The sequence below is a fragment of the Callospermophilus lateralis genome, chromosome 14 (genome assembly GCF_048772815.1).
Source record: "Callospermophilus lateralis isolate mCalLat2 chromosome 14, mCalLat2.hap1, whole genome shotgun sequence".
Taxonomy (NCBI): domain Eukaryota; kingdom Metazoa; phylum Chordata; class Mammalia; order Rodentia; family Sciuridae; genus Callospermophilus; species Callospermophilus lateralis.
In genome coordinates, this window is record NC_135318.1 from 40,579,657 (window position 1) to 40,601,444 (window position 21,788).

The window sequence follows — 21,788 nt, forward strand, 5'->3', positions numbered from 1 at the left end:
TGAAAAAGCTCTGTATCCCATAAGCATCCATCACTCAGGAAAGATGACATTTTTGGACAGTTGAGTTCTGAGGCTGATTCTCAGGGTCAAAGAACATAAGTGATATATAAATTGGTTCTGTTCCTACAACCATTTTTATATGTATTGTTTTTCTCTTGAATAACACCTGAACCTGAAAAAGATGTCAACCTGAAGGAACTGGAAATCTTATTCAGCAGATATGATGATGTCAGCTTGAGAATAAGAATGTTTATGCTCTCATCCAGACTCTGACACAGACCTGACTATGACACATATGCCCATGTTTTCTCTCCATCAGTGCATATATAGATAAATAAGTAAAATTTGCTAGGCCCAAATAAACAGAGCAAGAATGAAACTGAACTCATTCAATAAAAACAATCTGGAAACCCCTGGGTGCACAAGTTGTTTCAAGGCTCTGTAAGTCAAGGTGAGAAGAAACACAGAGCATCCTTATCAAATTCTTATTGTCTTTTTAGCAGTTCTTATTGTATTTGAAATTGGAGAGCAGCTAAAATAATAATACACATTGTTACTAAGTTTAAAAAGGAATTGTAGTTGATGGTCTATTTTTTTCCTAAATCCTCTTTAATGAATGCATATTTGTTTTTGTAAGTTAGTTTTTTAAAAAATGTGGCACAATCAGTGTAAACACTGGCTAGAGGCAGGGCGTTGTTTATACTTCAATTGAATAGAAATAATCTATCCCTAGCCATCAATACATGATCGGTGTTAGGAGAGGCATCCACTGTCAATTAATTATTCAATAGTCACTTGACACACATGAAACAGGGAAAATGAGCAAAATGGAGTCAATCCTTCTGGGAAGACAGACTATGCCTTTATCACTCCATCTTCCATTTCTGTGAAAATCAAACAAATCCAGTCTTTTGTTTTCCTTCTAAGACTAGTGGTGATCTTTGTACTCTGTTTTCAGATCAAATTTTCAAACGAATCAATGCTCCAGAACAATCCTAATGGATTTGCTTTCCTGGGTTGCTTATGTATCAGGTACTATATTGTTCCAGTGTGCATGTGGGTAATTCCAAATTATTCATCTTATAGAAAGAACTATCATTTTCCAAAATAAAATGCATTTCAAATACATCTAATTCTGCTTCTCTTTAACATTACTTTTTTTTTTCCATGCTTTTCTTACTCTTAACTGTTCCTGATTATGCATGATCCCTGGATCCCTACATTAAAATGCATAGAAAAATTAAAAAATTTCATTTAAAACACCCTCCCACACAATACAAGCTGTCATTGTGTCATATTTGTTTCCTAATTTAAGAAAGGAAGTTATATTTCATTAAATGGCCTTCTTTATCATTTAAAGTGGCATTAGGATACTTAGAGCAATATTTTTTCATAAAATAATATTCATTTTTGTTTTTATTAATCAGTGCAAAAGTGTGCAAACTTCAAATAATACTACTAAAATCATCATAGCAAAGCTATCTTATTCATGATTTATAATTAAGTTAGATTTGGCAGAAGAAAAAATGTTCTGTTTTATTTTTGTAAAACATAACTCTAAAGTCTGATCTTAAATCCATGGAAATTTACTGGCAAAACTAAAGTGCAGTATGGGCCATTGAATACACAGTCATCTATAATTACTTACGCCAAAATATACCTAAAACAAAAACCCACATGAAGACAGAGCACAATAAAAAACCCTTTACTGAACCTCACCCATCTCCTCCGGACTACAGAACACTCCTAAAGACAAGCTGTTTTTATTTCTAACTAACTCCCTTGGCTGTTTAAACAATTGCAAATTTTATCAAGTCTTCTTTTCCCTTAAAGTCAAGTGAGAGAACTGCCAAGTTCAATAAGATTTATAAAGGCTAGTTCCCCTTAGCAGAGTCAGCAAAAAAAGAAAAAAGAAAAAGAAAAACAAAGACATTTTACACAATAAAACAAGCACACATAAAGCTTTTGTCCCTATAGCTTTCAAAATCAGATTTAATAATTTAATAATTCACCTTTCCCCCCATTTCAGCCACAAATGCCATTTATCCATGTGTTGATTGCCTTGATTTGACCCATAAGCTAGCCATCTACTTTAAATCCCGACATCCCCTCTCTGGCTTAGCCACTGATACATCCACATTTTATCCTTTCACATCACTCACTCACTCTGTTCATAGGTTTCACTGTCTGTATCTTGAATATTTTCCTTGGTCATTGTCATGTAACAACATGGAAGAAACAGCCAGAAAACTAAATTTTATTTGTAAAGGAGTGGAAAAAGAAAAAAAAAAACTTATTAGGTATGATTTTCTTGTTTAATTCCATACTGTTTCAAGCCCCAAGAACCACAGAAATTACAACTTGGCTTCCGATACTCAGATAAATGTCATTAGCTGAATATCCTTAGAAAATCTCTTGCAATTGCTCACATGCATCCTCTGTTTATTAGCCTGCAGAAGCTTCCCAATCCAGCTACATCTAAATTTCTCTATTCTCTTCCTAAGGCATTTGTTAATCAAGAAATATGTTATTTAATCTCTAACATTTCTAAACATTAGCTGACCTGTCTCACACTTCAGGAAACCACGAAAATCACAAAATTTGACTTAAATATGACAAATGTTGGACTTGGAGATAACCATGGAAACCAATATTATTTCCAAAAACCCTCCTCCTGCTAGTGAAGCAGACCTTCACATCCCCTCCTCTTTTTCCACAACCAAGAGCTGATCTTTACGCTCTATCTGAAAAGGCAGGGGGGCACTGCCCTGTGAACTCTGTCTCTCTTGTGCTTTACCACAGTATCCACGTGGGCATGCTCAACCATGGCCCTGGGGAACCTCTCCTGCACTTTGTTTTTCACCATTTCTCAGTCTTTTGGATGCATGTCTGCATCTTACGGGCAAAGTTTGTGTATTATAGATTTAGTGGTCGTAGAGGGGACAAACACTGGTTGGTCATTCAGGTAGGCAATGGTCCTATGAGTAAAGAGACCAGCTAGCCAAAGCAACCCAGGAATGAAAACAGAGCTCATTCTACCTGCCTCTTGGATGGAAGTAGGGTTGATCCAAAGGACTCCCAGAGGGCAACTGAACTTGGCAGAGGGAGACTGCTCAACCACTAAGAGGGTGTGAAGGAAAGTGCTGCGGACTTGGTAAGGCAGAGTGGCCTCCAGAAACAGGCCTTCACCTCAAAGCCAACTGTCACTTGTGGTTGAGAGAAGGAAGGCCCCATGCACCAGCCCGGTCCCACCTGCCTCACCCTACCTCCCCGCTCCCTGACATGAGCACAGCTTCTGGGGGTCGCCATTGGGCCTTACCTTGGCTGCAGTCCTTGCCACGGAAGCCGGTCCTCGAGCAGTCGCACACCGCCTGGTCGTCCACCACGGAGCACACGCCTCCATTGAGGCACACCCCGCCCTCGCCCTCCTCGCCAGCCTCGCACGGGCTCCCACCGCCGCTGTTGGGCGGTTCATCGTCCAGCTTCACCTCCCCGCTGTCCACTGGCAGGGCCTGGGAGGAATTGACCCTCACGTCGCGAATCCACCCTTTGAAGGGCTCGCGCTCCCTCACGGAGGCCAATGTGAGCTTGAGTGCCGCGGCCCGCAGTTCCGGGGGCAGTCCACCCACGAAGAGGCCACTGAACACCGTCATGTCCCTGCGCTTGGACTTCACTTCCACCCACTTTGCCTCCACCTGGTCAATGAAGAGCGTGGTGTTTCGGAATTGGCGACGGATGCGCACGTTGTGCCAGGCGCCGTCGTTGACCGGAGTGTCGGCCAGTAGCGTGGCGGGCTCGGCACAGAAAATGGAGAAGCTGAGCTGCAGGCGGCCACCACGGGTCAGGATCAGCTCCAGAAAGTCGCAGAAGCCCTCGTCGTCGAAGTAGAGGACCAGGCCGCGGGCGCTGCGTGTCTTGAGCTGGAAGCTCATCTCGCTCTCGCAGCAGGCATTCCACTTGGGGAAGCGCGTCCACTGGCCCTCAGCGCCCGGGAACTCCAGCCCGCTGCCCAGCTCTGCCCAGCAGCCCAGGAGCAGCAGCGAGAGGCAGAGCAGAAAGCAACCCCCGCGCTGGAGAAGCGCCGTCCCCATGCTCGGGGCTGGGGTGCGGCGGGGGGGTGCCGGGGCCGACAGGGTCAAAATGGTCCTGGACACCGTGATGAAGAAATAAGGGTCCCAAGGGCGAGTAGGGCAAGGGTACAGGCCGGAGTGGGAGCGTTGTGCCCTCCACTAGCTCTTTTTTTCTTCTTCTCCTCTTCCAACAACCCTTACCTTTCTCCTTATAGTCCCCTTCCGACTGGAAAACGTAGACCCCAGTGGGCAGCAACAGAACTTCCAGACCAAAGGGAGGATACACTTTGGAGGCAACGTTCTGAAAAAAGCGTCAACAGAAGATCAAGGAAAATCACTGATCCATGTGCAGCAGGTGATCTAGTTTAAGGGCATCTATGGTGTTGACAGATACTTCACTCCTCCAAATGTCAGGTACCCCCCAGTGTGGTACCAGACAAAAGGGAAGCAGTTACAGTCAATGAGAAGCACCCACCTTTCTCAAGGAATCGCAAGAAGCAGGCAATGAACCAGTATCCTTGGATGCTTGTGACTGCCTCAGTGTTTCCCTTCCAGATACAGTGTCCCAAACCAGAACGGAGAGGGGGATTCTTTGCCTCTTGAGGGCACCACTTATTAACCCCAAAGTAGCTTCAAAGACCTGCTTCTTCTGTCATATCAAGGACTTCCAGCACCACTGCAGCCTAAGCCAAGTTCCTTGTGCATGGCCTGCCAGGCTGGATTTCACTTCTCTTTTAAACCTCCCCAAGAACAGGCCTCAAACCCACAAGTTGTGAAACAGCCAGAAGCTGTTAGATGTGGAAATTACAACAGCTCCTCTTCTTTTTCCTCCGCCTCAGCAAGGCCAAGCTAAGATGCCAGCATATCAATTGGTTGTGTGATGGCGATGCATTTTGGTTTTATATGGTCCTTTTATAAGGACCCAGAAATCTGTAGAAAATTAAAATTAAGATCTAAGGTCAATTACAGTATCATGCAAATAATCATTCAACTCAGAAAGCAAGTATATAAGCCAAATAATTAACCTTATTGGATAGAGAGTTTTTTTGTTTTTTGTTTTTTTTGTCCTGACCTACAAGTAAGGCCTGGTGTTTCCCAATAGCTAATATCATAGTCTTACAACAATTATATCCTTGTGGTTTATTATAATTGTTATTAGCTAACTCATGTTTTAAAAAGAGGTGATTATGGTTATCTTTATTTTTAAAGAAAATGTAATTCTTAAAATGTATTAGAAGTGAAAAAAAGACCTTTTTAAGGATTTCTTCTTTTACTCTGTGCTAGTTACCTGGACAATTAAAACAACCTATTCAGATTGCATTAAATAGCAAATTTTACTATAGGCAAAGTGGATCAAATTGTTGGCAGGAAGCTGCCAACTTATATTTGTATAGCATTCCTACCATTTTATTTCTCTCAGAGTAGAAATATTGATGGTTTCTTGGGAGTCTCTTTTAAGATTTCAAACAAACATATTCTTTCTTTTTATTAAAGAAATGATCTGTTTTAGGAGAAAAATACCTAATTGGAGCCAGATATATACTGTTCGCAGTATTGTTGAGTCAAGTGTTATATTATTTTTCCTCTAAAGATAGTTATTTAATATTTTGCCTAACAGTGTAGTGATCTAACTCCTCCTCAAGTCATTATCTGGCTGTCAGCCCTAGGATTGGTGTGGTCAGAACAGCAGTTGGCATGTATGTCACCTCAGTTACTATGGCTCCAGGATGTTAGAATTTAAGACTATACCTTTGAATCACTCAATATGCTATTAAATCTCTTCTCTTTATTCAACTCTAATCTAACAGCTTCTTGAAATGGTACATAAAGCACACATACTAATTTTTTCTGTCTTTTATTGGTGCAAAATAAATTATTCCTACATTTTGAAAATAACACAAATATATCATCTGGTCATATAAAAAACATATTTTTTTCTTCACCACTTCTCACTATTTCTCCACTTTCCCCCATCCTCACTGGAACACATATACACACAAACACATACACACACACACACCCCAAATTTATTGCTTGGACACAGAAGCTCACTATCCAATTAACACTTTTTTTCCCCCTACAAGCTGAAACTAGCAGTAATTTATGGCACCGCATTGTGCTGCTGCTCCTCCATGGAGGGAGCTAAGAACATTTCTCTTCAGTTCAGAACAGTCCCTACAGGTGTCAGCTGAGAGCCACCAAGCTAGGGGATCCCACTTCAAGTTCCTCCCCAGATGAAATAGATGACTGGTTCTCTCTCTTTCAACAGACACACATGCACACACACACACTGCTCACGAGCAAAAAGAAGTAAAAATCTCAGTAGTTGATTTATTATGGCTGATACATTCCACATCATCAGCAATTACCAGTCACATCTTTTCTACTCCTGTGCCAAGCCTAAAGAAAGGTGCTCTTAAAAAAATCATTAATAATAGCATATTATTCAATATACTTTCATTTTTTTAAAATGGAGTCAAGAATTTGCTAAATTTTCAGTAATTTGCAAAATAAACCTAGAACATCACAGTCAAAAGTAGTACTTTGGATCCATCCTCAAACTTGTATTAGAAAGGCGTTTGTGTGTGTATGTGTGTGTTTGTGTGTGTGTGTGTGTGTGTGCGCATAAGAGAGAAAGAGAATCTGTTGGAGCTGATTATTTTATTAATTGATTTGGTGTAAAACACATAACCTTTTTCCTCTCCTGCTCTCCTCCACTAATACAAACCTTGACAATTTTTTTTAAGGAATGGAGGAGAAGGGGGGTTGTGCTAGAGGAATAGATGTATATTCCTACCACAAGGGAGGTCAACTGGCTCTCCCGGTTCTTAGAGGAAGCTCATTGTGTGTGAGAGAGCATCTGTATTTATATGGAGAAAGAGGATTCTCTCTAGGTGCCGGAAAGACCTGATGAGTTCACAAATTAGAGGATTGAAATAAAAGGAACTGAAAAACAATCTTACTGCAGCCAAAACAAGAAGCGCTCTAATTCAAAAGCTGACTAACAGCCTCATTAATCTTTTCTTTCATTTCTAGAATCAAATTCATTTCCAACTCACTGGAAGAATCAATACAGTGTGCTCATCAGCTGCAGTTGCATTTATTTTAATATGTTTATAATTTCTCTCTCTCTCTCTCTCTCTCTCTCTCTCTCTCTCTCTCTCACACACACACACACACACCCCTTTCCATGCACCCTTCAATATATATCCTCTTTGAGAAGTACCTGTCTTTTTGCCTCTGGCTTTTGGAAAGTACCTCAATAACCAACGTATGCCCAAAATTCTCCCTGGCTTTCCCGCCCAGTCTCTAAGCCCCATCTGTAACACCAGTGCAGTTTCTTGGAGCCTGAAGTCTACTGCACAAATTAAGAAGAGGCATAGTGTGGATGGGTGAGGAAGGAAAGGATAGATATAGATGTAGATTTATTTTAGTGCTTTGATTTCTAGCCGACCTGTTCTTTTCTTTCTTTTGATAATAAATCTCTGCATTTAGCCTTTAAGTTACTACCCAAGTCCCACCATCTCATCTTCTTCTTCCCATTTAAAAGGCTTCATGCAAACAACCAAGATCTACACTCCTCCACCCTCCCACCACCCATCCTTCCCTGTGTATTTGTGGCAAATCCTGGCTCAGTTACAACAGAGAAAGATATCCTTCTCCAGCTTGCCTCGCCCCATCCCCTCCCCCCAACCCAAATGAGCTTCTTTACCTGCCCGGTTATTCCCCTTAGCTCGAGCCAGAGCCTGAAGCATGCATCGGTCAAAGAGAATTTCCTGAGGTCTATGGATAAGGCGACTGCTGCTGCCTTTTCAGAGGCGTCAGGCTTGAGCGTCTATCTCCAGGAGTGCGGGAGGGGAGAACATGCAACGGAGGGGAGCAGGAGGAGGAGGAGGAGGAGGAGGAGGAGGAGGAGGAGGAGGAGGAGGAAAAGGAGGAGGAGGAGGAGGAGAGGGAAAAAGCTGGGAAGGAAGAGGCGGTGGTGGAGCCCGAGAAGGCTGGGTTACGTGACGCCGGGTGCTGTCCTTCTGAAAGAGAAGGGCGGAGCTGAGATCTCCGCAGTACCATGGAGAGCGGCGAGCCCGTCTTCTGGCTGGGGAATAGGTGGGCTAGGCAGGCGGAAGCAGCCCCTCCAGGTCTGGATGCTGCGGAGCGAGGTGCTTCTACCTTTGCATCTTCCTTTGCAGGGGGAGCCCGGTCCTGGGGGCGGGGACCTGCCGCAAGCGCTTCTAACTTGTCACCACCCTCCCTCCCCCACCCGAGACAGAGACACACACATACAGAGAGAGAGAGAGAGAGAGAGAGAGAGAGAGAGAGAGAAGAGAGAGACCAAGAGAACCACGTAGCTTACTGAGCATGCCCAGGCCCCTGTTAGACCCACAGAAAGCTTGTGGAGATTCCACTTCTCCGGGGTTCCGTCGTGATTGGGCGGGGGTACCTGAGAGGGTGCCAGGACAGGGCTTGGCAGCCAGAGAGAAGGTGCCAAGGAGTGGATGAACCCTGGCTTTAATTATGCACCTTGATCTCGTGCTTGGAACCCTTGAAAACCTAGCAGCTCTTCGAGGAATTCAGGGACAGACGGGACTCTCAAAGGCACTAGCGTTCTCCAAGATCCAGTGTTCCTGCCCCACCCCTTACTGTGGCCTTGGCCTTAGTGATCACACTAGATCATCTTCACCATCTGCTAAGCTGTGCCAGAAAATATGTAAGAGAGACCCACCAGGCTTACGCGCCAACTTGGAGACCAGACTCCGGTGTCTGACAAGGTGCTTTTGGCTGCAACCTCCGGTTATCCTCCAGCTTTCCGTGCTCTGCCTTGGTCGTGGACATCCTGAGCTGAACCAAGTTCTCTACCTGTTTAACTCTTCCCTCTGTCTCCTTCCTTTTGCGGTTGGTAAAACCTGGAGAAAGTGAAACTCAGTGCGAGGCTTTCACTGTAAAACTGGGCATGCCCAGTAGGCATTGCCGGATCTGGCGAGAAAGGAGTTAACTCCAAGGGAGTTTGCAGATTAGAAGGTAGAGAGAAGTCTGGAGTCTATGGCTTTAAAATATGGTGTTGGTCCTATGGACATTTAAATTCCTATCCCTGTTATATTTCTACCGCCCGGTTAGTTTTGGAGCAGAAACAGCAGATGTTTTTATTTCAACATCACAAACCTAATGGCCTCAGTCTCAAATGCTATAAACTAAGACAATTTTCTGCCTCCAGGCCCTATAAAGCAAGAACGAAAAAACTGGACAAATTCAGGAGCACTGAAATAATATACATCCCAAATACAATATTCATTTCCTTCCAGAGAAATCAGAATTCATTACTCTGATAAGCTTATTTAAACTTGCACTACTTTTGTAAGAAACTAAATAGCCCGAAGGCAGGAACCACAGGTTTTTAATATTTTTATTGCCTTTAGGAAGACAGTTTGGTCAAGTGGTTACCTGTGTGGGAAATAGAATTAGATTGTCTAAGCTTCAATTTCCATCTCCAACATTTATTATCTATGACCTTGGCAACATCCTTAACTTTATGATGCCTCAATCACCTCATCTGTAAAATGGATATAATAGACCTGACTTCATGTAAAGATAAACTAATGAATACATAAAGTATTTGGAACTATGTGTTAAGTAGCTACTAGCTATATTTATTAGTTATTCCAAGCCCATTCTCTATTCTGTTTGACCAAGCATTTTTTGGAAACCCAGGTTCCTTGATGATCAAATAGGGGTACTGGTAATTGCCAGCTTGTTCCAGAGAATTATCTTGGATATGAAACAATAACTGTTAGCTAAATTTTTAAAAGTACAAATAAAATTTTAAATAAAGTATAGCTACCTTAGAGCAATAATTCATCTAAAGTTATGCAGTCATTAAGTGAACATGAAACAAACAAACTAAAGTCTACTTAACTCAGAGTTTTTGATTTTTGTTTTCTTTCCACCTTTCCTGTTATTTATCAGTAGGGTCTAGAGCAAATAGCATAGAAGCTACAGCCAGATGTGTCAATTGTAGAACCTAAGTTTATTGCAAAAATAAGTGGAATGGACAGTGCATTTTCAGGAATCAAATCTAAAATGATTTCATGTGTACATTCAAGAGTGAATATTATTGTAGAGGCAGCAGAGTTTAAAGGCACTCTTAACAGTCAAAGCCATGCTTTTCACCTAGATTGTTAAAAACCCGCTATTGGCCCACTAGTATATCTGATCTGAACAATTGTGTAGTGTATTTCATTTTTCCTTTACAAACTTTGATCTTCAGCATGGCTACAGGATGTTTCTAATGTCATGGTTTTAAGCTTTTCTCTGTGCTTCTCTTATTTAAAAAAAAAATCAACATTTTTATGCTTCATGCATAAATTTTAAAACAAAGAGTCCTCAGTACTTACCTTCTCTCCAGATACATGCACACAAACTATAGGAACTGAGGGACTAGATTAAGTGTTGCAGTATATTCCTTCTGCAACTAATTATCAGATTTAAATTATCTATTGTGTCCAGTCTAAGGTATTTGAATGGTCACAAATGTTTTTCTTTTCCACATAAATATATACAGGGGAAACTATCAATCTGTACTCAGAATGAAAAAAGATATCACATGGCTCAATGCCAAAAGTTCTAAATTTATTTTCAAGTATGAGTTCCTCTGTTGTTTCTATGTAAATTGCCTCAAATCTCTAAGCATAAATTTTCTCAATGATAAAATGAGGATAAGGGCATCCAGTTATAAGATATACTGAGGATAATTCCAATGTTGAACATTAAATGTGTGCCTACCCCATGCCAACCAATGTTTTGAGTGCTTCATTTACACTAACTTATTTAATCTTCACAGCTCTAAGAGACAGATTCTAGGATTTCACTCATTTCACCAAGGAGAAAAATAATGCATAAACCAACCAAGATAATTAGAGTCACATACCTATTAAGTACAATTGTGAGGAAGGATACAAACTCAAGACTATGATGGTGATCACCTTGAGACATATTAGTCTCAGCAAATGATCAAATACACATACCAGGATCAGCAGAAGGCAAATGCTAATAAATGTTAATTCCTTTTATTTCCTAAGAATATCATCAAGAAGAATTCAGGTAATGAACAAAATTTTGGAATGTTGTTATGGCATTCCTTAATGACTAAAATTATATGAAATATAAGGTAAAGTATTGTAAATATGTATAAAATATGAGTAACATAAATAAAAGATTCTACAAATATAAGAAATTTTATTATATTATGCATTATGTGTGAGGTGTGTTTAATGCAAATATCATTTTTTTGTTTGGGGAAAGACATAAGATAAATTCCTTAGGATCTGAATTTTAGACAAATTAACATTTGTCAGAACAATCTAATACTTTTCCAGAAGGTGGGAACTAAGATTAATTCCTTCCAAATCACCTTAGGGAATCTACCAATTTTAGGCTACAGTAATGTGTGAAGGATTTTTAACTCCTGTCTCTTTCCCTGCTCAGAACAAATGAGATAATTGTGAAATCAAGGTGACTGTTTATGATTATGTCTGATTGGGAGAATTCCTGGCAACCCAAATATGAAAACATAAATAATATTCCGTGCCATAAATTGGAAAACATTTTTCAACAATAAAAAATGATCACCAAAAAACATACCTTGTTTCATAAGATTTTATTAATGATCATACTAACTTGGAAACTCTATCTACACTAAAAATAAATTCATGAGAAATAAATGCACTGTGAGATGCTGTGTTTATTGCTGCAATCATAGCCTTGCTTTAACATTAGGAAATAAGTGTAAACATCCACTTTCTCAATTAACCTTAAAGCAAAGTAGAAGTTTTTTGATAAATTCCAAGATTGATATCAATTTGGAAGGAGGATTTACCTCTAGTAATATAATTGATATAAAAAAGAAAAGGTGGGTGATTATCAGGGAAAATAGCAGTTGATATACATTAAATGCCTTTTCACTAAAAATGAAAAACCACTTAAAAGAATAGCGAGATTTATCACTCCCCAGTGATTTTATATTTGCTGTGATTTAGATGGTCAAAATGAAGCCTTTTTTTAAACTGAAATAATCACAGTATTAGGAAAAAATTACATGACATTTAAAATAAATTACAATTGATAGTGAATTAGCTAACCAATTACCTAATTATTGCTGCATTATTAAAATACTATTGCTTAGTTTACAATTTCCTTTACTTTAACAATGAACATAATCCCTGATGTTTTATATGTGGTTAAATGTCTATCACTGGTTTCCTTTATATAAATCAACGTGAGTTTTCTAGTTACAAAAGTTGATGAATAGCTGTTGAACGTGCTGCAGTATAAACCTCATTTTTAAACACAACAACTAGAGGAATTTTAAAATGCAAATATCTGAAATCAAGTCTGGGACTTTAGACTATAAACTGGCTATATGCTGGAATGCGAGGATTTACATATAGGGAACCCCACATACTTTCCTGTGAACTAAGTTACTTTCAGGAGAACTAAGCAAACTCAGTATGCTAATTACTTTTGTACTACTTGAAAAAAAATTCAGTAAAATTAGACTACTTTCACATGAGTGTATAATTTTTCAGTAATTAGAAGGTAGAATGTGATTTTTAAAAGGCTACAAATCACTGCTTTAATAAGTTATCAATCTACAGTAGAGAAAGCACATGGATAAGTACTTGAGAATAGAGGTTCAGTTCTTGATGCACCTGCTGGAGAGACTTTGATATGGAACCCTGCAGGGTGTTTAATGGGCAATGTTTTAAATCTAGGGCAGTGCTGATACCTATGCATATTCTGCCATGCCTGTTCCCATCCCTCTTCTCCCCACAGTGTCAAAAAACCTCTCTGACAGGAATAGCAGATGCTAAACTAAATTTATAAGAAGTCCCTGCCAGGGGGTTATCTTTCTCAATTAATTGCACACTTGAGCCCATCATTGTTACTTCTTTAATGATTTATTTCTCCTCCTATACATACAATTTTCTTAACTACCCCTACCCCCAACCTCACTCCATGCTCAAGCCTTGTTATTTGTGACTGCCAAATTCCAGAAACAAAATTTTTCATGCATTAGACTTTGGCTTTGTACTTATTTTCATTGGATCCAGACAATCAGTTAACTTGTTTAGCTTAACCAGGTTCTATTTGATTTACCTTACTTGACTGTTAAGAGCAAGGGATTTATGCTAAACTTATAGATGCCAGTGAAATCCAGAGCTCTATTGTATCTTTACTTTATTTCAGCCTGATTCTGCCCCTAGAATCTGTGGAATCAATTCTCTGAGCCAGCGTCTTGAAATATCTTGTGGTTAGCTTTATAAACACAGCCTGTGTGATTTTATATTGAATCCATAGGTTTGGTTCTGTTTGTTTGTTTCCATTTCTATCACTTCTCTAGCTACTATCTCTCTCCTTTTACATAGTTTTAAGTCTTGTTCTTTCTAGGCTGTCTCCTTTTCCTCTTATTTTTATGTTTGCCTTTCCAATCCACTTTTTCCTATTTAATATACTTTTTTCATAAACACACACACAAATACACATAACTGAGTATCTTTTTTAATGTAATTTTTTATTTATATATGACAGCAGAATGCATGACAATTCTTATTACACATATAGAGCACAATTTTTCATATCTCTGGTTGTATACATAGTATATTCACACCAATTCGTGTCTTCATACCTGTACTTTGGATAGTAATGATCATCACATTCCACCATCATTAATTACCCCATACCTCTCCCTTCCCCTCCAACCCCTCTGCGCTATCTAGAGTTCGTCTCTTCCTCCCATGCTCCTGCTCCCTATGAGTATCTTGACAATAAAGAAAATGGTAGATATTCCCATTGGAATCTCATAAATTAGAGCAATGGTATCCTCCTTTTATCTATATATACTTAAAAAGCCAGACTTTTGAAGTCACTTGAGAAGCAGAATAGAGAAGAGTTTTATTTTAATAAGAGTTTTGCTCCTGCTAAAGCAAAAAGGAAACAAAGTTGAGATGAACCAAACTCTAACTTACATTTGTGCAGTGGAGTTAGAGCCTGGAGTTGGGTGAGCCTGGAGTACAATAGCAGGCAGGTTACTTTTCTCTAGACCAAGGCAAGCAGACTGAAATGCATTGGAAACTGGCACAAGTGAGACAAACCAAATAGAGGATACAAATGGGACTTTGTCCACCAAAAAGCTGCATACTTCTCTAAAAAGGGCATTTACTCCAGCTCCAGCAGCATGTGGTCATGTGGGTCTAATATTACCAGATCAGATGATTTTTCAGGAAAAGTTAGAAATCTGAAGTTTTATGTCAAATGTTTGGATTTAAAAAAAAAAAACACCACTTTAGCTTCTTAAAAAAGTAATCACCATCAACAAAAACATGATTTTATACAGGATAAAGCACACCTGTGCTAGATGGAGATGGACCTCAAGCTTCTAGTGTGTCAGTTCATGGTGTATATACATGCACACTCACAATCATGTATTAGTTTTCTCTCCGTTCAATATTTCAAGTTATCTTTTTGTGTTCTAAATCCAGTAAAGCATATAGAGTAGATAAATAGGTACAGCCACAATTGGAAGTTTATCTTTTTTTAGAAGATAAAAATATATTTTTTTTAGAAAAAAATAGCATAGTATTTTAGAATCAGTGAATTCTGAGTTACAAATTGTTCCTAGATGCAGCTTTGCAATTATCTTTGTATGGCACTCAGGCAAATCACCCAGCTTCTCCTACATTGATGTCTGCTTGCAATATGTTGTGGGTTCAACTGTTTCCCTTCTAAAGATATGTTGAAGTGCTAACCCAATCTATAGATATGACTTTATTCAGAAATATGGTCTTCACAGACATAATCAAATTAGGATGATATCAGACTGGATTAATGCAGAGCTCTAAATCCAATTATTGGTATTATTAAGGAGAAAAGAGATCTAGAGACATGAAGGAGAAACAAGGAAGATGGTCATAAAGACAAAGGCAAATTGGAGTGATGCAGCTAGAAGCCAAGGAATACCAAGAAGTGCCTGCAATCACCAGAACTCAGAAAGAGGCGTGGAACTAACTCTAATATAGAGGTTCAAAAAAGGAGCCTATCTTACTTGACTCTTTAATTTCAGACTTTCAGCTCCCAGAATTGTAAGAGAATAAATTTTTATTACTTTAAAAGACCCAGTTTGTTACAACCTTTTATGATAACCCTAGAAAATGAATTCAGTAAACACAATAGAGAGGATGGGGAAAAAGTATGTTTGAAGAATACTAACATGGAGTAACTTGTGAGATGATTAACTTTTTTAATCTATATAACAGTCTTGAAAAGTAATCCCTCCAAACCAAGTGTGACTTAGAAATTTAATTTAACATGTCCTCAAACTCTTGCATTGCTCTTCTCCAAGAGCCAGATCTAAGACAAAAGCCTACATTGTCCTTCACTGTACCATTCTATTACTTTTCCAAAGAAAAAAGCTATAAAATGTAATATTAATTATTATTCCATAGTCTACATTAGTTATTAAAAATTGAATATAAGAAAAAAGAATACCATAATAGAAAGAGCAACAATACCTTCCACAAAAATGGATACATCTCATTTTAGTCATATGTAGACCTTACATAGGGCAGAACAGCTCTCTGGTGGCCTTGGACTGACCCAGTTCTCCTCACTTCTTTCTTGTAGTTCTCAAGAATAACTATGGAATGTTCTGGAGTTGCAATATTTTAAGACAGGGAGGAACTGCCGGAAACAGTCTTGTTTCTGCCCTCCCTACGAAATGTGACTTCTTGCATTATGGAAGAACTGGTTGGGAAAACCCTGGAAGTATGATGTCCTTCAGTGTGTCCCAGTGAGTCCTGTGGTCCTTGAAATGTGCAACCCTGGGCAGGCTGCCCTTGGGGTCTTTCAACTAAAGAACAAGTGAGTTACTCCCAACTAAGACCTCATCCACCACTGATAGCTTTCTTGAACCTACAAGCAATGGTTCACAATGAGTCCTAGGCTTCTTCCTTCTAATATCCCTGGCTACTTGTCTGGAAGTACTAAATATGCTTCATGGAACTCATTGTGGGTGAGTATGTTCTGTCTCAACAGATGAAAACAAGTTTAAATAAATTGAACCTGTGTTTAACAGAGGATATGAAGATACGAAAAAGGAATACTCTAGTCTTCCAGTGATTTATTATCAACAATATTTTAAAAATAAAATGTATTTACAGTAACAATAAAAGACCCCTAATTTTTAGATCTTGATAAATTTCAAAAAGTGAACACATCTGTATCATTGTCACTGACATAAAATATTAGAAAATTAAACTCACACTCCTTTCATTTATCCCCTTCTCCATAAACTTAAACTGTATCTTGATTTTCAACCCCAGCAAACTAGTTTTCCCAATTGATACAAATGGTATAACTCAATGTGCTCTCTCTTGTCTGGTTTCTTTTGCTCAACGTTATATTTGTATGATCTATCCATTTTGGTGCATGCAAGAGTAGTCTGTTCATTCTCAATAATATGATCAGTTTCATAAACACATTAATATTTATTTAGCTATTCAATTGTCAATAAATATTGCAGTTTTCAATAGATATTACAAATAATATCTTACAAATAATATCATAAACAATTTTGTATGTTATTTTGTGAAATATGTCCACAATTCCACTAGTCCATGCTTAAGGACAGAGTTGCCAGATCATGGGTTATCTTTGGTAGGTGTTGCCTAACAAATTTCCAAAGTTTTAAAGCTTCATACTCTGAAAACAAATGTGTGAGACTTTCTCACTTTCTGGCCAACAAATAATAATCAATAACCTTAATTTTAGATATTTTGTTGATCATGCTGGTATGTCATTATGAGTTTATTTTCTATTATAATCATGATTTAATGATGCTCAGCCCTTATTTATATGTTTATTGGCCATTCGAACATCCATTGTAGAAAAGTAGACTATTTATCTTTGGTCCATTTTCTATTTGAAAATTAATTGTAAAAGTTCTCTGTACATTCTAGACATAATCTCATTTACACTTAAAAATATTGAAATACCCTGCCCCAACACATGCACACACTGTACAAGCTTGCCAAGAGAAAATTTAAACATTAGTGTAATCTAATTCATTAATATTTTTTGTTGATTGTTTTATATGTTCTGTATGAGAAATGTTGGCTCCGTTGAGACATATTCTCCTATGTTACATTGTAGACCAAAGAGAGAAAGAGAAAGAAAATTCTTTATATTTAGATCAACATTTTATCAGAGAGTAATTTCCCCCAAAGATATTAACCTAGAATTATATAATAAAAGATCATTATTTCCCCATTAATCTGTATTGTTATCTTTGTGAAAAATCAAGCATTAATATATGTGAGATATGTCTACGCACTACCTATTTTGTTTCACTGGTTTTTAATCTTTGTTGTCTCAATTAATGAAATTCTATAATGAATCAGAAAATCATACATTGTAGCTTTTAATAATTCAGCATTATGCAACATAGCTATAATAGTTTTACATTTTGATACTTTTTTTTCAGGTTAGGTAAATTTCCTACAGATTCCAATCTGCTAATATTGTTAAATTTCATCAAATGTTATTTCAACACCTATTGAGATGATCATATAATTTTTCTTTCTTCTGCTAATGTGATGAACTACAGTAGTTAATTTTGTGATGCTAACTCCCCTTAAATTCCTGGCATACACCATACTTGTTCATAATGTTACTATTTTGTTAATTGTATTCAGTGTATTTAAAGTAGGAGTTCTACAACTAAATTCATGAAAGAGTAGCTTATAATTTGGGAACAAACTGATACTATCCTTATAAAACAAGGTGGGAGTAGTTTCACATATTTCTATTCTCTGCAATGGATTATGTAACACTGATATTATTTTTTTCATTAAATGCTTGGTAGACTATTCATCAGCAATGTAGTTCAAGCTAAAACCTATTACTTTCAATTGTGTAGAATCTCTGCATATGCTCCATTTTCCATGGCATAAGTAATTTTTCCTCCAGTCTTTTTATTTTCATAAATCATGCTAAGGAGTTCTTAAATTTTTCCTAAAAAATCAACATTTGCCTTTCTGTACTTTTTATTATATATTCACTGTCTATACAATTCAATCCTGCTACTGTGCTTCTTCTTTTTTTTTTTTTTTTTTTTTTTTTGGTTTAGTGCAGTAATTCTAACTTCTTGCTATATTCTTGAGATGTATGTTAAAATCATTAATTGTCACTCTTTTTTTCTTTTGAATATCTTCATCAAAGATTATACATTCCCATCCTAGCTATACCCTATCAGTTCCTATATGTAATATTTGTATTATAATTCAGATAAACTTTTTCATTGCTAGTTGTGACAAAAAAAATGTCATGCTGTTTTGAAAGAAATTACATGACTTTACTTTCAAAAATTGGGGAATTTTTTTTTCATGTTATCCATTCATGGGGATAGTTATTGTCTCTAACTGCCTTTGTCTCATCAGAATCTCACATAATGTCTGCAAGGGGAAAGGTACACACTCCATATTCATTTTCTAAATATACAAAAAGAAGACTTTCTTGAGAATTCTTAAAATTAAAGATTGTTAAGTTTTCAGAAAAACATTAGTAAAAATAGTAGATTTTTAAAAATTCTTAAAGATTAATAGTTACATTTTAGGAAAAATATGAATAAGAATGGTATATAAATATTTGTTTGATACATTGCCAAAAAGATGAGACAAAAGAAAATTCTTTATCTTTAAATACTATGAAATTTTTAGAACTTTTTTATTCCTTTTGCTGAAATGAACTGGTAAAAATATTTACTTTCTTGAATGAGGTTATATTTTATTTAGTGTATGTACTATTTTATATTTCACAAAATTTATTATAGAAATATTTTCTATACTTACTTAATGGAGCCAGCAAAACTCTTGAGAACTTTTAAGAAAACTTTTGAAATAATAAAATAATGAATCTTAAAATCACTCAAAGTAGACTTCCTCATCATTTCTTCAGTGCTGTGTAGGACTATACCATATAAACACTTAATATTTAAGTATCAGTTCAATTTTTAATGTTTCTGAGAAAGGAAGATCCATTACCATATAAAATTGATGCAATTAGGGGCCTCAAAATCCTCATAATGCAAAAAACTTTCCCTTAGACCCTAAATTAAAATCTCCCCAGTAACATGAGGATTTGGAAATATTTTTAAAGATAACAACTTTTATAGCACATGTATGGTTTTACAGAGAAGACAATGTCATCATAGAAAATTCACTTATTTTTTTACAGAACGTTAGAAGTGTCAAAATTAGATAACACTGAGCATGCCAATGCTAACTGTACTTACCTATTCCTGCTCTATTTCTTTGGAAAGCTCTATTGTGATGTATAACTAAAAAGAACCAATAAAAAATAATGCATTCTCCATTATCAGTGTTTGACACTCAACATACCTGCAGAATTATATTATTCATTATGTTATTTAGATCCTCGGTATTCTAACTAGTTAAAAAAAAAAAAAAAGGAAGAAAGAAAGAAAAGAAATTGTCATCAACATGTGGCTCTTTTCTTGGTCCTTTTTTTCTACACTCATCACTAACAGAGCCCTGGCTCCTTTAACTGTTCTCAAAAGGCTAATTTCAAGTTTATGTTTCAGCTTTCTTGCTACTTTTTGGTCTGTATATCTATGCCATATTTGAACAAACAATTTTCAAAAGATTCCTGCCATGTGTAGGTTTTAAACAAGCTGTTTTAGTCTAATAAAGACAATAGTGAGACTGCAATAATGAAAGAGCTCAACTGACAAAATCTGCTTCTCTGAGTACATGTCACAACAAGTACTTAGTAGACAATCAAATACTTGGCTTGAGTTTCTTCTTCTTGGTCATGGGACTTCAAAAGCATTTTTTTTTTTTTTTTTTTAGAACAACTCTCCCATACAAAATCCAATGGAACAGAAAAGACACTGTTTGTTATGAACTATTCTTTGGTGAATTCAGTATTTTTACTTTATATAAAAAGATGAATCTAGGACAGAATGAGTTTTTTCTCTCTCTCTTTCTCCACATCATCCCCCCCATATTTACTTTTTAATATATTAGTTCATTTGAAAAGTGATTAACCAAGGCATATACTTTAGGGAGTTCGCACTTCTCAGACTAGGAAGATGGAAGTTTAGTTGGCTACATTATAAAATAATTGGTTTGATTAAATTTTGAGAGCATGATTAGTCCTACCACCAGGCAGAAACAAATTTGTCCAAGAAACACAATTGGAAGGCAACAATCTATTATGATTGGTTGATAACCATGCTTTTAAATGACCCTGGTGGTCCCATCCAGCAGGATGCACAAGAGTACAGCCAGAATTTGTGGGAAGTTGGTGAACCATTTGCTTCTGGTTCAAAACTAAAAAACTCAGTAAAAAAACTCAGAAAAAAAAACTCAGTAATTAAAATAAACACTAGGATTGGGGATTTGGCTCACTTTTGACTCACATGCACAAGATCCTGGGTTCAATTCCCAGCACCATTAAAAAAAATAATAATAATAAACACTATTTTATTGTGCTAGTAAAAAGTAAGTTATTGCAAAAATATTCAGGATGAACAAAAAAAAAAAAACAGAACATTTTCAATAAAGGCAAAAATTATTTCAGGCCCTAATACAGCTATACCAAGCACTGTAGTTCACCTTTTTTTTTTTTCTAAATTTTATTTATTTTAAAATTTTTTTCCTATTTTTTGTGCCCCAAACAATTGCCTCACTCTCTACTCTAGTCCTAACCCTGAATTGAAGGGTTTCCTTTGTCATTATAAAAGAAAGTAAAGGTTTCAGGAAATACCATGCAAATTTAAATCATATACTATTTTTCCTTCTCTGTTGCATTTAAGAAGAGGATTTGACATCCCTGTGGTAGATCTCAACCTCTAAAACTGGAAATTATGACTTATTGATATTCACTCCCTCCTTCCCCACCTACCCCTGATCTTTATTTAATATGCACAAGGAAGGATCTAGGAATCTGTACTTTAGAATAAATGCTAATTAATTCTGCTGCAGGTTGGGCCAGGATCATGCTTGAAAAAACACTTGGCTAAACTCTAAAAGCTGTTCTCTATTGTTTTTATTTCTTCTGGCAGAGGACAGTGTTGCTAATAAACTGTCAAAAAAATAAAACATAAAAAAAAAACAAGAAAAAGCAATAAAAAAGTTTGGGCATTTTTATGACTGTTGAAGATTTCATGGAACTTTCACAGACATGTAACTTTGAATTGTGCAGTTGGGGAATTTAAATTGGAATATATTTGGTGTACTAAAAATGTCAGTAATTGTTGAATACTATGAACAGTTGATCTATATTTTAAATCTATTTACCCTGTGAGAAATTTACCATTTTGGCTATTTTGTCATTTGAAAAAATAATACATGAATTAAGAATATATTACTTTCAGCATGTCATGGGTCCAAGTCTGTAATTCCAGTGTCTTAGAGGCTGAGGCAGGAGGATTTCTAATTCAAAACCAGCTTCAGCAATTTAGCAAGGCCCTAAGAAACTCAGCGAGACCCTATCTCTAAATAAAATACCAAAAAAAAGGGCTAGGGAATGTGGTTCAGTGGTTAAATGCCCCTCAGTTCAATCCCTGGTACCAAATAAATAAATAAATAAATAGAGTATATTACATTCAAATGAATAACAGAGCTGTATATACTTAAAAATATACTGAAA

At 36.9% G+C, this 21,788-nt stretch overlaps 1 protein-coding gene across 33 annotated transcripts in view; it reads right to left on the bottom strand.

The window, feature by feature from the left end:
• Positions 1-4,091, bottom strand: part of Nrxn1 (neurexin 1) — a 1,060,252-nt gene extending 1,056,161 nt beyond the window's left edge. For 31 of the 33 annotated variants that reach the window (XM_076833753.2, XM_076833750.2, XM_076833726.2 and 28 more), the window contains exon 1: positions 3,320-4,091. In XM_076833753.2, coding sequence (XP_076689868.2) covers positions 3,320-4,091 — 772 coding nt within the window. Of the gene's footprint in view, positions 1-2,200; positions 2,264-2,824; positions 2,843-3,319 lie in introns of all 33 variants that reach the window. The other 2 variants (XM_076833723.2, XM_076833746.2) reach the window with 2 other exon arrangements.
• Positions 4,092-21,788: the final 17,697 nt, after the last annotated feature.